Here is a 14,313-nt window from a genome sequence, read left to right as displayed (position 1 = left end):
CACAAAAAATTTATAATAAACAAATTCAATGTGAGTCAAAACAACCAAACTAATAAGTCAGTCATCTACAAGCTGTAATCTCTAAAATTGCTAGTGTTGAAGAAAAAAAAGAACAATATCCCAAACTAACATTCTCCAGCACGCTTGCATCTATGTTTGATGCATCAATCAATTGTTGCTCGAGGGAGCATGCCAAATTAATTGCATTCAACGCAACCTCAGACGTAACAACAGTCACTCTACGAATTCCTTTGGCAATCCCCTGCTAAGATAAAAGAGCAAATGCCTTGGCTTCTCTTAAATTAGATATATGGGTTCCTACATGATCCACAAAGCACGTTTTAGAACAAAGTTAATCAGAAATTCGAAAATGAACAGTTAGAATATCAAGGAGAAATGATACCTCCACAAAGTTCAGCAGAGTATTCTGTCCATTCTTATCTTGATCAGCCAGGACATCTTCCACCTTTTTTCCAACTGATTATATACAGTATAAAAATTAGTAAATTAACAACTCACACAATTAGCAACTTTGATTCTCAGTAAGTGCTAAAGAAAACTTCATATAATGTAAAATTTACTGACCTCTATAGCTCGCTTCCCTCTCCTTCGAGCCTGGACACTAGTAAGCTCAAGAAGCACACTCTTGTATTATACAATGGCACAAGAAGAATGCAGAAGAGACCTCTGGAAAATCTTGGCTACCACACAGCGAAATCATTCATAAGAGAATTAATGATACGACTTTAAAGATTCAAAGATAAGAAAAACCACAAGGTAATCAGTGATCTGCAGATGAAGGAGAAAACAAGGCACAGAGAAAACTGCCTTTCTCAAGCAAATCCTTGCATGTATTTATTTCAAAAGTATTCCTTAGGATATGCTCGGTAACCTTGCCAATGCCTCCAATCTGTTCATAAATCATAAAGAAATTAATTGATGAACACAAGTTAGCATACACCAGACTATTTAATTGGTTTTACATTTCTCAATTACTACCAAACTTGAGGAACCCCTTCTTAGCCTTCTATACAAAAGCAAAGAACAAAGACAAGACTCATAACAGAGGTACCTTTCTTATCGGGAGGGAGGATATGAATGTCATCACAGCCAATCGATCATTTGGCAAAATAAATTGTCCATTTGGCTTGTTTATATCTGACCAAACCTAATTCATACAATCAATATAATACCAAGAATTTAAAGTTTGTAAGTGTGCTATCTACTAGAATCAGGTTATTTCCTGATGGGCAATAAATTCCTGTATCTTTAAACACATCAATGGCTATCAAATAAGGATGGAAGGAGTATCATGGATAAGAATGTCAAGAGGAAAAATAAGCATTGTTCACACAATGACAAATTTGATTTCTCTCATAGACCTATGCCCCACTAGAGCATTGCATTAGTTGCATTTTTATCAGACAAGAGATTTATCCTAGTCCCAAACAAGGATTTATCCTACTGCAAACCCTACCCATACAAGTTTTATTGTCTGTCCACGATTTGATAAAGTTGTTTTCTATTTCAAAGCCCTTCTCTGCTTCTAATCTTCTGAAAAATCTATTACACTATCAATTGCCTAATACTATGGCCTTGAAGAAATGCTTATCACGCCAAAGTTGAATTAATTTCATATGTATGCCAAGAGTTATCATCGATGAGATTTTATCAGTTATTCAGTCTCACTCTCATGGGAATATGGGATAATCTTGCAGCTAAGACACCATCAATGGATAGCCAGGTCAAATGATGGGAAAAAAACATAAAGATGTCGTCAGATTCTTGAAATTATGACGTATATTATAGAAAAGATATTACACATATATCCTAACATGGACCTTATATTCACCAGATTTAAATGCAATACGAAGTAAATGAAAATATATAAGCACCTTAGCCAGTAATCGATTAGGAGCCACACCAGCACTACATGTCAAACCAGTTTCTTCAAAAACACCTCTTCTGATCTCACCAACAACCTTTTGTGAAAAAGTATACGAAAAAGGGAAACAAAAGCATTCAATCATACAGAAACTTGAGTTATGCAAACAGATAAATCAAAGCAGAAGAATAATAGGACAGGAAAGGCAGGAAACGTTTGCCAAGAGAAAGAGAAAGATAAAGATAAATTTTGGGAAGCTTTGGGAAGCTTGAATAATACAAGAGAAAGATAAATTTCAGAAGCAGGAAGAAATCGCCAAAATCAGCCAATTCTAAGGGTTTCGATTGCAATTACTCCAACTTCATTAAAAACCGATCAAGGAAAACCCTGTTGATGTAGAACTAAATTAAAGAAAACCAAAATCGCTTTTCGTAATTAATTAAAATTATCAATTAGAACCCTAGAAATTGCAAATCTTTCCCTAAATTTTTTTTTTTTTAAAAAAAAAATAGAGAAAAAAATTACCTTATTCAGATTATTTTTTTCACCTTGTGATGTTTGTATTTCTTTTGTAAACCTTCATCCAAACTCAAATTCGAGAGGTTAAAGACACCAACGGAAGAGGTTCAATCCGCCTTATAAATATATAATACAGGAGTATAGGGTTAAATTTATAAAATCGTTTTCTTCATTTGAGCATTAACGACGAGCATGATATGGGAATAGCAGCTCTACTTTTGTCTTTAAAATTAATTAGAAAGACGCGCGGCGATTTGGGTTTCATTTTCCAATTTAACGACAATTACTTGCGCTTCGTCGTTATACTATGGTCGTTAAAAGGCCCATTTTTAGTAGTAGAACAACACTCCGGCCAGTGCAACAGAACAGAACAACATCTGAACAACAGAACATCATCAGAACAGAACTGTCTGTTGCTACTAGCAGAGAAAAGAAAATCAGCAAAAAATGTATTGACAACACTAAAAAATGTATTGTATTCCTAGGCTTAGTTTATCATTAATTGTTGATTTTACTAGTTGATACAATCAGTAGTTTGTATAGGAAAAACTTAGTCAAAGTCAGCTGATATCTAGTAAATTTTAGAAACCTTAATACCTTATTGAACAAATGACATAAGATATTGAGATTATTGCCAAATAGGAATACAATACATTTTTGCATCAGAAAGTCCACAGGTGAGAAGGATATCCAAGCAGGCATTAAATCTCTCATAAACTTGCCTAGCTGCATCTTCATGATTGAATGTCACATTATAAGGAACCAACACAACAAGATATCCTTCCTTTGCCAATAGCTCAATTAGATAGCTGAAACAAAAACAAAAAACCACAAAGAACAGCAACACTCAGTATTCATGTTTTCTATCTAAGAAAAAAATATGTGGACTCAAAGTTACTGCCTGTTTATGCTCCGAAACCCACAAATCAAATACACAAACCAAACTTTCAGAACTTATAATAACAAAACCCATACTTAATTCTGCCGCAAGAAACCCAAATTTCTCCCGCAAACAAGATTATGAGAACAAAATAAATTAATTAAAATTAAATAATCCAAACAAAACCATAAACTATACCCAATATCTGATTATTTTGGTATTAATAAACACAAAATTATACAAAAATCAATCAACATAGGAACATACGAATTCGGAGCATACCAGTTCGAAACATCAACAAGCCATAAAAAACGCCCAAAACTAATGTAAAAAACATACCAGTTCGGATGATTAAACCTTCAATGTCGTAGATTTCGTAGCAAACTCCAACAATAGAAGCTTCAATCCTCTGATTTCGTTCCTCTTCTGTCTCGCCTTTTGTTCTTGTGTGAATCGTGAGATTTGTGATCGATTAGAGTTTAGGAAGGAGATGGAATATTAAAGAAATTGAGGAAGAATATCTAGGGTTTAAGCGGATGAATCACGATATTGGTTCTGAGAAAGTTGTGAAAACTTAATTTGTCCGGGCTTTACAAAAATAATCCCGCTGTTGCGCTGTGACTAAATGCAATTAACGACGACTTTGTTTTTTTTTCCTTATTAATTATTTACTTGTTCACAGTAACGACGGTTTTACTAGATCAAGTATCCTTAGTTTTAATCAATTACTACCAACAATTGGGCTTGTCGTAATAATGTAGTGAAAATAGACTATTAACGACAAAATTTTCATTTCGTCGTTAATAGTTTGTCGTTAAAACTGCAAATTCTAGTAGTGATACCCAAGTAGGCATATAGTTCAAGTCACTGAAACTATGAGATTCTTCTATTAGATAGTGAAGAAACATGGAGTTCAGGTCACTGAATATATGCGATTCTTCATTAGATAGTGAAGAAACCTACAACTTGCATTCAAACTATTATTATGTAGATTAATGAGCTTGTGACTTGTAAGAAAGCTATGACGAAACCTAGATTCCCTAAAATGGTTAGAGGCCATATATAGACTCAATGTTTTAAATGGTTAGAGGCCATAAAACATACTCAATGTTTTGATGAAAAAATTGACATTTTGTTGATTTGCAAGAATATGTTCACACCTATTGGTTGCAAGTTTGTTTTAAGGATAAAAACCATCAAACATGTAATTGTGTTCACACACAAAGCTAGATTAGTTGCTAAAGGTTACAAGCAAGTTCACAGTGTGGATTGTGTTGAAACCTCATGCAAAATCGTAATGCTCAAGTCTATAAATCAAGCAATGATTGCATATTGGTACATATGGAAATTGGATGACAATACATCTTCCTCAATCAAATGTTGGAAGAAACTATGTACATAGTATGTCATAGGATTTGTGGATCCAAATAAATGCTTGAAAAGGAAAGCTAGCTTATGAAATCTAAGTACATATTTAAGCAAGCAATTGGGAATTGAAATTGTCTTTTAGTGAAGCTAATAAGTATTTTAGTTTCATAAAATGTACATGATTCTATGGATATATAAGAAGTTTAGTGGGAGTACGTAAAACTCAATTAGCCCTATGTGTATCACACACATATCTCTCTATTGTGAAATAACAATCAAATGCTAATGACTTAGATTTGAAATTATTCATCAATGATGGACCAAGGAGAAACTAGTGCATACTGGGTACTAAGATCTACTTACAAAGATCTTAGAATATTGTTTTGGATTAAGTAATGGCATTTACTAAATCAAACACGAAAGACTCCATTGGAGATATTCGACCCATGTGAATAAATCTAAGTAAAGAATGTTTGAACTATGTATAAGCATTTACTATGTTAAACATCAAAGAATCTAATGAGATTCTTCACCTATATTATATGTCAAAGAATTTAGCTGGATTTAGTATCTACTGAAACTAGGTGAGCTAAAGTTACATAAATAGAATTCAATTGGGAATTATTCTGCAAAAGAATTTATCATGTATGATATAATATAAGGATCGCCAAAAATGTATCGTATGGCTTTAGGCATGACGAACATATACCAATATTTATTGATCTAAGTAAAGATCAACTAGATTGAGATCAAGAAAAAACTTATGGTACTTGGAAAGGTACATAGGAGTAGTTCTTGATTCAAGGAAATAAAAATATGCTAAATATTGATGCTACAAGCATAAACACTGGAAAAGGATCAAGCAAGATCCCTTTGGATTTAACCATTGGCAAGGACGAGCTATAGAGCATCGTGTTTTGAAATGGCAACATGGATTAGAGACCATGGGTTGTTGCGTGGGAAATTAAACATTAATTTCTATGTTCTAAGATATAGTTGGAAAAGTCTTCCACATATCTGTGAACTGCTTGGATAAGTAAATCCAAACAAAGCATCACTAAGTAAAAGTACTTATTGCCTAAGAAGCAATAAAATAGGGTTGTTTACGTTAAAGAGTTCTTCTCTGAACTTGGGTGGATCACATGTCTGCTGGCTTAATGGTCTTTCATTGCAAAATGCGTAGAACCACTATTGTAGCAAGAAAGACTAGATCACATAATAAACAAACTCAAAAGATCTTATCATCCTATCTCGAAAGACATTCGATGAAAGGGATATTAAGATTGGCAAAGCATGATAACTAAACCTATGCAACAAGTGAGAAGCAACACTCACATTGTAGCACTGGAAATCAAGCATAGCTTTGAAATTCCATGCACTGTTTTAAAGATGGGTTTGAGGCCCATGGTTGTAAAACATTAGGGTTGAAGATTTATCATATATGAAATGTTTTTCATATTCCATTTAATCTTGGTTTAGTATTAAATGATGAGTCCCTTCAATTTGACGATGTATTCAAGATAGACTGTCAGGACCAGTCCTGTGACTAAGAAATGTCTATCAAGTGAACTTGAATGTCAAAAGTTGACAAAGGTCCCTGGTCGAAGTTTTCTATAAAGATGGACGCATAGAAAATGCTAGACGACTGGATTGCAAGATGACTAGTAGTTCTATTTCTTGAACTATGTGGACATGGCAATGTCGCAATCATTTGCATAGATACTTACTTTGGGAAGACTAGTATCAGACAGACCTATGAAACTTTACTGTAAGAGATGAAAATCTGTCAAAGTAAATTTCATTAAAATTATTAGACACTAATCCTCAATACCTGAGTGATTTAAGATTACTTGTTTGAGAACTGGTTACTTTGACGTTGTCACCGTCGCACCGTAAAAGGAGGCCATAACGGCAACGCTCGGGTTATCACCTATCAAACGAAGTCTGATCTCAAGATCGCAAGATTGGGATTGTCCTCCCATAAATCGGGATGAGTAGCTGAAAGTTGTACAAGGCCACTCGGAGAGCTAGAAACTGTAAAATGCATGGCCGTGCTCAGATGAATCATAGGCTATGATTATCTGTTTATTTGATCAGTTAAACTCTGAAACCGAGAAACACCTCTGGACATAATAAGGATGACAACTCTTACCTTATGTTCATGAGCAAGCATCAAGCGACAAAGGAATTAGGCAATGCACACTTGTCCCTAAAGACAAGTGGGAGACTGAAGGAAATAATGCCCTTGGTCCAAGTATGCATTCAATGATAAGTCTAATAAATGCGGTTCAATATTAATTAATTATACAAGTTAATAATTCAGTGAGATCAAGTGAACTGTATGCCTAGCTAGAGGCCGCTTCAGTTCAAGTGGAATTAATAATATTAATCCACAGCTCACTCTTGACTGAACCCGTAGGGTTACACAAATAGTACATGAACGGATCAAGTATTTAAAGGAATTAAATACTCCATTTATGGATATTCGGAATCGACGGATCTCGGTTCCAGTGGGAGCTGAAATCGTCAAAAGGCAAATTATGAATACTCCGGAAACGGAAATATGGGTCGTATCGGAAATATAAATATTACCCAAGTCGTAGATGTTGCCGGAAACGGAAACATGGTACGTATCGGAAAATATAATTGGAAATGGAAATATTTCCGTAATCGGAAAATAATTCCGGAATTGGAAATATTAAATATTTGTTCGAAACGGAAATTAATTCCGGAATCGGAAATATTAAATATTGTTCAAATCGGAAATGAATTCCGGAATCGGAAAATTAATCGGAAGCGCGTCGTACGAATAAACATCAGACGAGCTTGCTAGACGCAAGGCCCAGCACGAAGCCAGGCCTGCGCCTAGCAAGCCCATGCGCGCAAGGCAACGCAGCAGCAAGCCAAGGCACGCAGGCCCAGCCAAGCAGCATGCAAGGCCAAGCCTAGCGCGCAAGGCAACTGGCGCGCCCAAGCATTGGGCTGCGAGCAGCGCTGTGGGCCGAGCCTGCTCCGCGCGCGCGCCCAACGCCCCTTGTGGGCTGTGCATGCGTGTGTGCGTTGATTTCGTGCATGCATCGAATCCTTAAGCGATTAGGATTAGATAAAGATTAATTTACCTAAAGTTACTAGAGTTAGTTGTTTAATTAAACAATAACTTATTAGTTTTAATTAATGTCTAATTCTAATAGGATTAGATTAATTGAAACCTAGTAGACTTCTAATTCCATTATTCCAACCTATAAATAGGTGATGGCATTCAGAATTTATAATCACTCCAATTCAAGTATTCATATAGTTTTAAGGTTAAAACTAAGATAATAATTTGTCACAATTATGTTCGAATAAACTTAAAACCTTAGGTTGAATTCTAGTCAATTAAATCTAAGGCGGATCCAAACGTGCTGTGGACTATCTACGGAGGGACTGCACTTGGAGTCCTAAACTTGTTCTTGTTCGGTTCTGGAGCAGCTAGGGAGGGCACGCTACAAATGTATGCATCCTAAATTATGCTAATTGTTATGTGGCAATTAATTTGGATTCCTGGTTTTATGGTTTTTCCGCATGAAATATATATGCTTTTTATGTATCATAACCTAACACATACCCCTACCCACACGCTAGTCGAGTACTATAAAGGTTGAATACGGGCCATGGTATGGGCTGCTTCATTAGTCTCTCTAAATACATGAGAAAACAAACCATTGTTAAATAAACTAGCAAGCTTATCAACTTCTCTAAGAATCATCCCTAACTGTGAACAACCCAAGTCACGCTCCTTCATCTTTTTTATTACCTCTAAGCAATCACTCTCATTTATAATCGACGATGAATTGCACTGTGATGCCAATTGCAGGCCAAAAACCATGGCCTTAGCTTCTGCTATAACCACATTCCATTTACTTCGAACTAGGCGCACTCCTACTCTGATCACCCCACCCGTATGATTCCTTATTACCACCCCTAGACTAGCCCCATCATCTCCATAAATAGCAGCATCAACATTGATTTTTACAGTGCCTTCAGTAGGTGGGCACCAAGATGTGTTCTCCCTCTGTCTCCTACTTCTCTCCCCCATCCTTGCAACCCCACTATGAAGGAAATATGTCCTTCACCCAAGGTGCATTAGTCTAATACCAAGGTTCAGATTAATTACGAACAATTAATTCAGTAAGATCAAGTGATCGGAACAGCTAGCTGGAGCAATGCTTCCGATTTGTGAGTTCTAATCTATATTAGGCTCACAGCTTACTCTTGACTGAACCTATAAGGTCACACCATTGGCATGTAACAGTTCATCGGATTAAATGAATCGGAAATTCATTTAATAGCTTTTCGGGAAATTAGTTCGGAAAACATAATTATACGATTTAACATTGGATCGTGAAATCGTATATCGTGATTGCGTATATTCGTAAGCTAGGCCAAACGAATAATCGTATCGTACGACAATGGATCGTCAAGTACGAAACGATAAATAAATTATCGGATGATAATTAAATGAAGCAAACACAAAGGCAAGCCCACAAGAAAAGCACAAGGAGCAAGGGCCCATGGCCTTGCTGCCTTGGTTGTGCGCGCGCGCAAGGAAGCCACAACAGCAGTATCAACGTCGGCCCAAGCCCATGCGCTGCAGTGTTGTGCGCTTATGCATGTCAGCGTGCTCATGGGCCTCGCTGGCTGTTTGAGCCTTGTGCTTGGTCGGTTGGCTTGGATTAGTAGATAGGTTATTATAATAACCTAATCTACTTGTTTTTCCTAACCTAATGCAAAAATCATATTCTAACCTAAGGCAAGAGAAACCCTAAACTCTTTGTGCCTCCATTAGAATTGTTCTTCCATAAAAGCAAAAATATCTTGAATGATGTCTAAGCTATTGATCTCAAGACGGATTTGAACGTGTCGGTGAACCAAGTAGAGGAACGGCATTTGGAGTTCTTGTTCGTGTTCGTGATATGCTGAATCTAGGGAAAACACGCTATAAACGTAAGTTTGCTTGATCTGTACTTTATACATGCTTCCTAGCTTTGGGGATTATTCCGCTGCGTTAATATGTATTTAACTGTATTCCCCTACAGTGGTATCATGAGCAACATGTATTTTAATTACTTTTTGGCATGTTAATATGTGTTTGGTGTTGTCGATTTTTTCTGAATTGTTTCATGAATTTACGAAATATTTCTGGATTATTGGATAGATCGTAGAATATGTTCTGAATTCAAAAATTGTCGGAAATTCGATCTTTCTGACCCTAATCTGATTGAAAACAGAGTTTTAAGATCAACTCATGAGAACAGAATTGCAAAAACAGTCCCCGAAGTTTGAGTTTTTGGGCGTTTTTGTTAATTAATGAATTAAATTAACAATTTTGAAAAGTTTTTCAATTAATTGTTCTACCTAAACTACTCATAATTAATTGAAAATTTTCCCTACTGTTATTGGGTATATTTTAAAATTATGGTAAAACTTTCGGCCATAAATGTTAAGTATAAACCCAAAATTTATTTTTTCCTAAATTGGTGATTTTAAATCGTAAATTGATTTTAAAAATAATTTAGATCTGGAAATTTGTTTAATTGGGAAAGGGAATATAATTTCATGATAAGTGGAAGCTTTTTTTTAAATTATTGGATTAAAATTTTGATTAGATTCGTTAATTTTAATCATCACTTAAACCAAATTGATAAAAATCTGAAATTTAAATGTTTAGAACGATTTAAAATTTTGGATTGGATTATCAAATATGTTCAAATTTTGGTTGATATAGATCGTTCGTTAAATTTGAATGTTGTTAGCTTTTAATAAATTTCTCAAAATTGGATTGTTGGAAAATTAATTAAATTACCAACTTTGTAATTTTTTGAAAATAAAACGATTAATTTTGTTAATTTCAAGAAAAATAACTCATGCAAATAAAATTCAGTGAAATTAAAAATTATTTTTTTGATTAATTGGCTCGTATGGCATAAGCCAAAGGCGCAGAACATGAGTGTGCGGTGCGTGTGGCTGGGCGTAGCCCATGCGCGCTGCCCCCCCCTCCCCCCGTAGCTTGGCGCAGCAACGCGAGGCAGCCAACAAGCGAGCTGGGCGTGCCAGCGCGCTCTGGCCGAAGCAGCAAGCAAGGCAGCAACTGTGCCTTGGCTCAGCGACGAAGCAGCGAGCAAGCAAGGCATCAAAGTTGGCCTTGGCTTGCGAGCAGTGACGAGCAAAGCAGCAAGCGGCAGCATCATGGCTGCGGTGATGTGCACTGTGCCCTGTGCTTTACGTGGCAGGGGCGATGCTCCTCGAAGCCTCGTATGGCACGCAATGCACTAGGCGATGTTGGGCTGGGCGCAAGCCTAGCGCGTGTTGCACGAATTGGCTATTTTGCTTCGTTTGGGCTTTAAATTTAATTTTTGCATGAAATGGCTAACAGTGGACTTTTATTTATTTATTTTATTTAACTTGGGTGGGGCCGTGAGTTTAATTAAATATTTAAAATTAATTTATCCAAATTAAAATATTTGTTTCAGTGGGAGTCATTTAATGAAATTAAATGAAATAACTAATTTTAATTATTTTCATAGGGCACCATTATTTAAATTAAATTAAATTTTGATTAGAATAATTGTAAGGATTAATAATTCGGAATCGATTAATCTTTTAGGACGCGTTTTATGTGAACGTGATTTTTAAATAATTCATGTAAATACTTGCATATTTATTTGGGCCATTCGTTTTAGGATACGAATGGATGAATGCATAGAATATATTTTATGTATTACAGGTATTCAAGGTGACTAGTATGGCCAATCTAGGATAGTTAAATACGGTCTGCGTACCGTTTTATCTTTGAATGTAAAGTTTTGAATATGGTCTGCGTACCATTGAAATTTTGATGTAATTATTTAATTATTTCAAGTATTTCTAGGAAATTTAGAACTTTAAGTTAGCTTTTGAATGAAGCTCAAGACGATGCCAAGCTAACAAGGTGAAGGAAAGATTGGATGCTTCAAGACCAAGTTTTTGGGCCATACTAGTTCACCAAATTTTTGATGCTTTTATATATTGGTATATGTATATTATGCATGAATGCGTTGTTTGTATGTTTTATTATGATTTAGTTCACTAAGTAATCAACCGACATAGAAACAACTAGGTCCAAAGTAATATTGAGTTTATAATTGCATTCCAAATAAAGCACTTACAAAAATCTAAGGACCTAAGATAGTAGGTTTCCGCCAAAGTGAGGTGCTATTTTAGTTGAATTAGATGATAAGGTATCCCAAAGGAACACGTTGATTGTGGTTGTAACTCAAACAACAATGGCATATGTTGTGGCAATGGGATAAATTATGGTATTAATTTATTTACCAAGAGTAATTTGGAGATTACTAGCAATTGGTTTTGCTTACCTAGAATCTTAAAAGACTTAAGACATGCCAAAGCTGCTTAAGGATTTATGACTTTTAGGGTCTTGGAAACGTTTCATTCACTATGGACCATGTTTTATTTTTGTATGAATGAAATGTTTAATAGCTTTAATCATTGCGTGAATGTTTTTATTCAAGTTATTAACGTATGATAAATATTTTCTTTGCTAGTTTATTTTGTAGAATCGTAAATCTTCAACTTTATTGTGTTCGGATAATAGAACTGCGATATTTCCTCGATCGATTAACTAATTTTGAGAGAGATTCTCAAAGAAAAGAAGAATGAGAGAGTATCTTGAATTATATTTTCTTATAGTGATCTTCATGGTTGTTTTCAAACTAAAATTTGAATGGTAGACCAATTGGACCTCATGTATTCAGAATACTGGGTAGTTTTGGAATAATGAAGTATTGAGTTAAAGGCTCATGTATAACCAAAGGGTAACAACCAATTTTCTTTTGATTCAATAAATGAACTAGACTCATTGGATGTGGTCATTCAAAGTGAATAAAAGAAAGGGACTTTGTAGGCGTAACAAAGTAAGAAGATCAAGCAAAGAGTAAAATCTTTTGGACTATAATAAAACGTGCTAGAAAGGATTGGAAACGAGAACAAAAGAAATGAATTCAAGATTCAATTTCTACCTAAAAGTTTGTGTTAAAGAGAAACGACTTAGCAAATAAACTCCTATGGTATTAGATTACCTCTTGAGGCTCTAACTCTTGTTAAGAACTCAAACTCCGGGAATTAAGTCTGGTTATTGACTACAAGTGGGAAATGAAGCAAAGTCGTGCTACATTAGCTGTAGGGTCATCATGTTAGTTTTAAAGTCCTTCTAAAGGCTAGAAATTAATGGCATTATGTTCCATCTATATATATTATCAAATCTCCAAGGTAATCCATGATATTTCTCCACGGGTCACAATGACTTGGCAAGTGACATGGCATTGTAGCGCCACGTCACATGCACACATGATTGTTTATTGTGTCCTCACATAAAAAATGTTGCTACTCATCCTTGAACCCGTGACCTCTTATATACTAATCCTAAGTTTTATCCATCACTCCAACAATACAACTTGTGACTCTAAAACAAATAAAAAGGAGAAAAGTCATATAAAAAATTTAATGCCCAAATTTTTGTATTTGAGTAACAATTAATGATAACAATTTTTTTTCTTAATTTCTATTCTTTTACTAATCAAAACATATATTTATTCTAGAAATTTATTTAGATCAAACATAAAACCATGACATTAATAAAGAAAAGAATAGGATAAAAATTATGTTGCACTGGCTTTTAGCCAATCAAATGTGTTTTTTTTCTCTAAAATATATTTTGTAACTTAATATACAATTGTAATTTAATTTTTTTATAAGTTGTAATTAAAGTATTACAAAAAGTGAAGTTTTATACAAATGAAAAATTACTCAAAAATTTAGTTCAACAATAGTTGGATAACCAATTTTATTCTTAAACCGCATGAAATTCATATTATTCTCAAATTGCATATATAAAGAAATTTATAAGTAAATTGGAAATGAATAAAAAAAATCAAACTATATGCAATACTCCGGGGCATCCCCCGGGACACTAACTAGTTAATCATCATAAACAATTTTTGTTTGGACAACAGAAAGACTCACATTCAAAGTAAACAAAAACATTCGTTGAGTGTTTATTTGAATGAAATGGTCATTTAAGGGTTGAGTCATATGATTGATTAATAAGAAAACAAATCTCTTCACACTCAAACTTCAAAAGGTTCAAATCAAATATTTTGATTTATGTTCCACATATCTTTGGCAATGTCATACGACCATATCAACAAGACAACATTCTTCTAAGATTCCATGGCATGGATTTTTGAAAGTTGATTAATTTAAGACACGTGGGTCTTACTTGTTGAACATGAAATATACATGGACCATTATTGTTAGAAGGTTCTAGACAATTACGTTCATAAACCAAAGATGGATTTTATGACTTACCTATTTCACAAGAATTTGAGAAAATATGGCTATATTTACTCAAGGTAAAAGATGTGAAATGCTTCAATGCGATTCACAAAAGGGTATAAAATCAACTTGGCAAGAATCTTGGAACATCTAGGCTGGGTCAAGGTGATGTTTGCATGAGCCAAGAAAGATTATCTAGATTGTTTATATGGCATTATGAGAATCGAAGCTCCAGAAGAATATGGTATGTCCAAATGGAGAAATCGGAATCTATTCGATTAACGATAAT

At 34.7% G+C, this 14,313-nt stretch overlaps 1 protein-coding gene and 1 long non-coding RNA gene across 4 annotated transcripts; both read right to left on the bottom strand.

Moving 5' to 3' along the window:
- Positions 1 to 3,893, bottom strand: LOC110791653 (uncharacterized). 3 transcript variants are annotated; one of them, XR_008921076.1, is made up of 7 exons: positions 3,624 to 3,893; positions 3,002 to 3,213; positions 1,896 to 1,982; positions 1,073 to 1,168; positions 586 to 910; positions 404 to 477; positions 11 to 318 (listed from the first exon to the last, which is right to left on the bottom strand). It is a non-coding gene; the product is annotated as an uncharacterized lncRNA (long non-coding RNA). The 3 variants fall into 3 exon arrangements; XR_008921077.1 differs by having other exon boundaries at positions 3,058 to 3,213; XR_008921075.1 differs by having other exon boundaries at positions 1 to 318; positions 1,896 to 3,213.
- Positions 3,894 to 8,283: 4,390 nt separating this feature from the next.
- LOC110791887 (uncharacterized) lies at positions 8,284 to 8,730 on the bottom strand. Its single transcript, XM_021996658.2, has one exon. The coding sequence runs from the start codon at positions 8,728 to 8,730 to the stop codon at positions 8,284 to 8,286; it is 447 nt and encodes a 148-aa protein (XP_021852350.2).
- Positions 8,731 to 14,313: the final 5,583 nt, after the last annotated feature.

The sequence above is a fragment of the Spinacia oleracea genome, chromosome 5 (genome assembly GCF_020520425.1).
Source record: "Spinacia oleracea cultivar Varoflay chromosome 5, BTI_SOV_V1, whole genome shotgun sequence".
NCBI lineage: Eukaryota > Viridiplantae > Streptophyta > Magnoliopsida > Caryophyllales > Amaranthaceae > Spinacia > Spinacia oleracea.
The sequence above is the reverse complement of the archived record's forward strand: the minus strand, read 5'-3'. Positions and strand labels throughout refer to the sequence as shown.

Bases quoted from the DNA above. Each gene is read 5' to 3' on its own strand.
- LOC110791887 (XM_021996658.2), bottom strand. From the start codon at position 8,730: ATGGGGGAGAGAAGTAGGAGACAGAGGGAGAACACATCTTGGTGCCCA.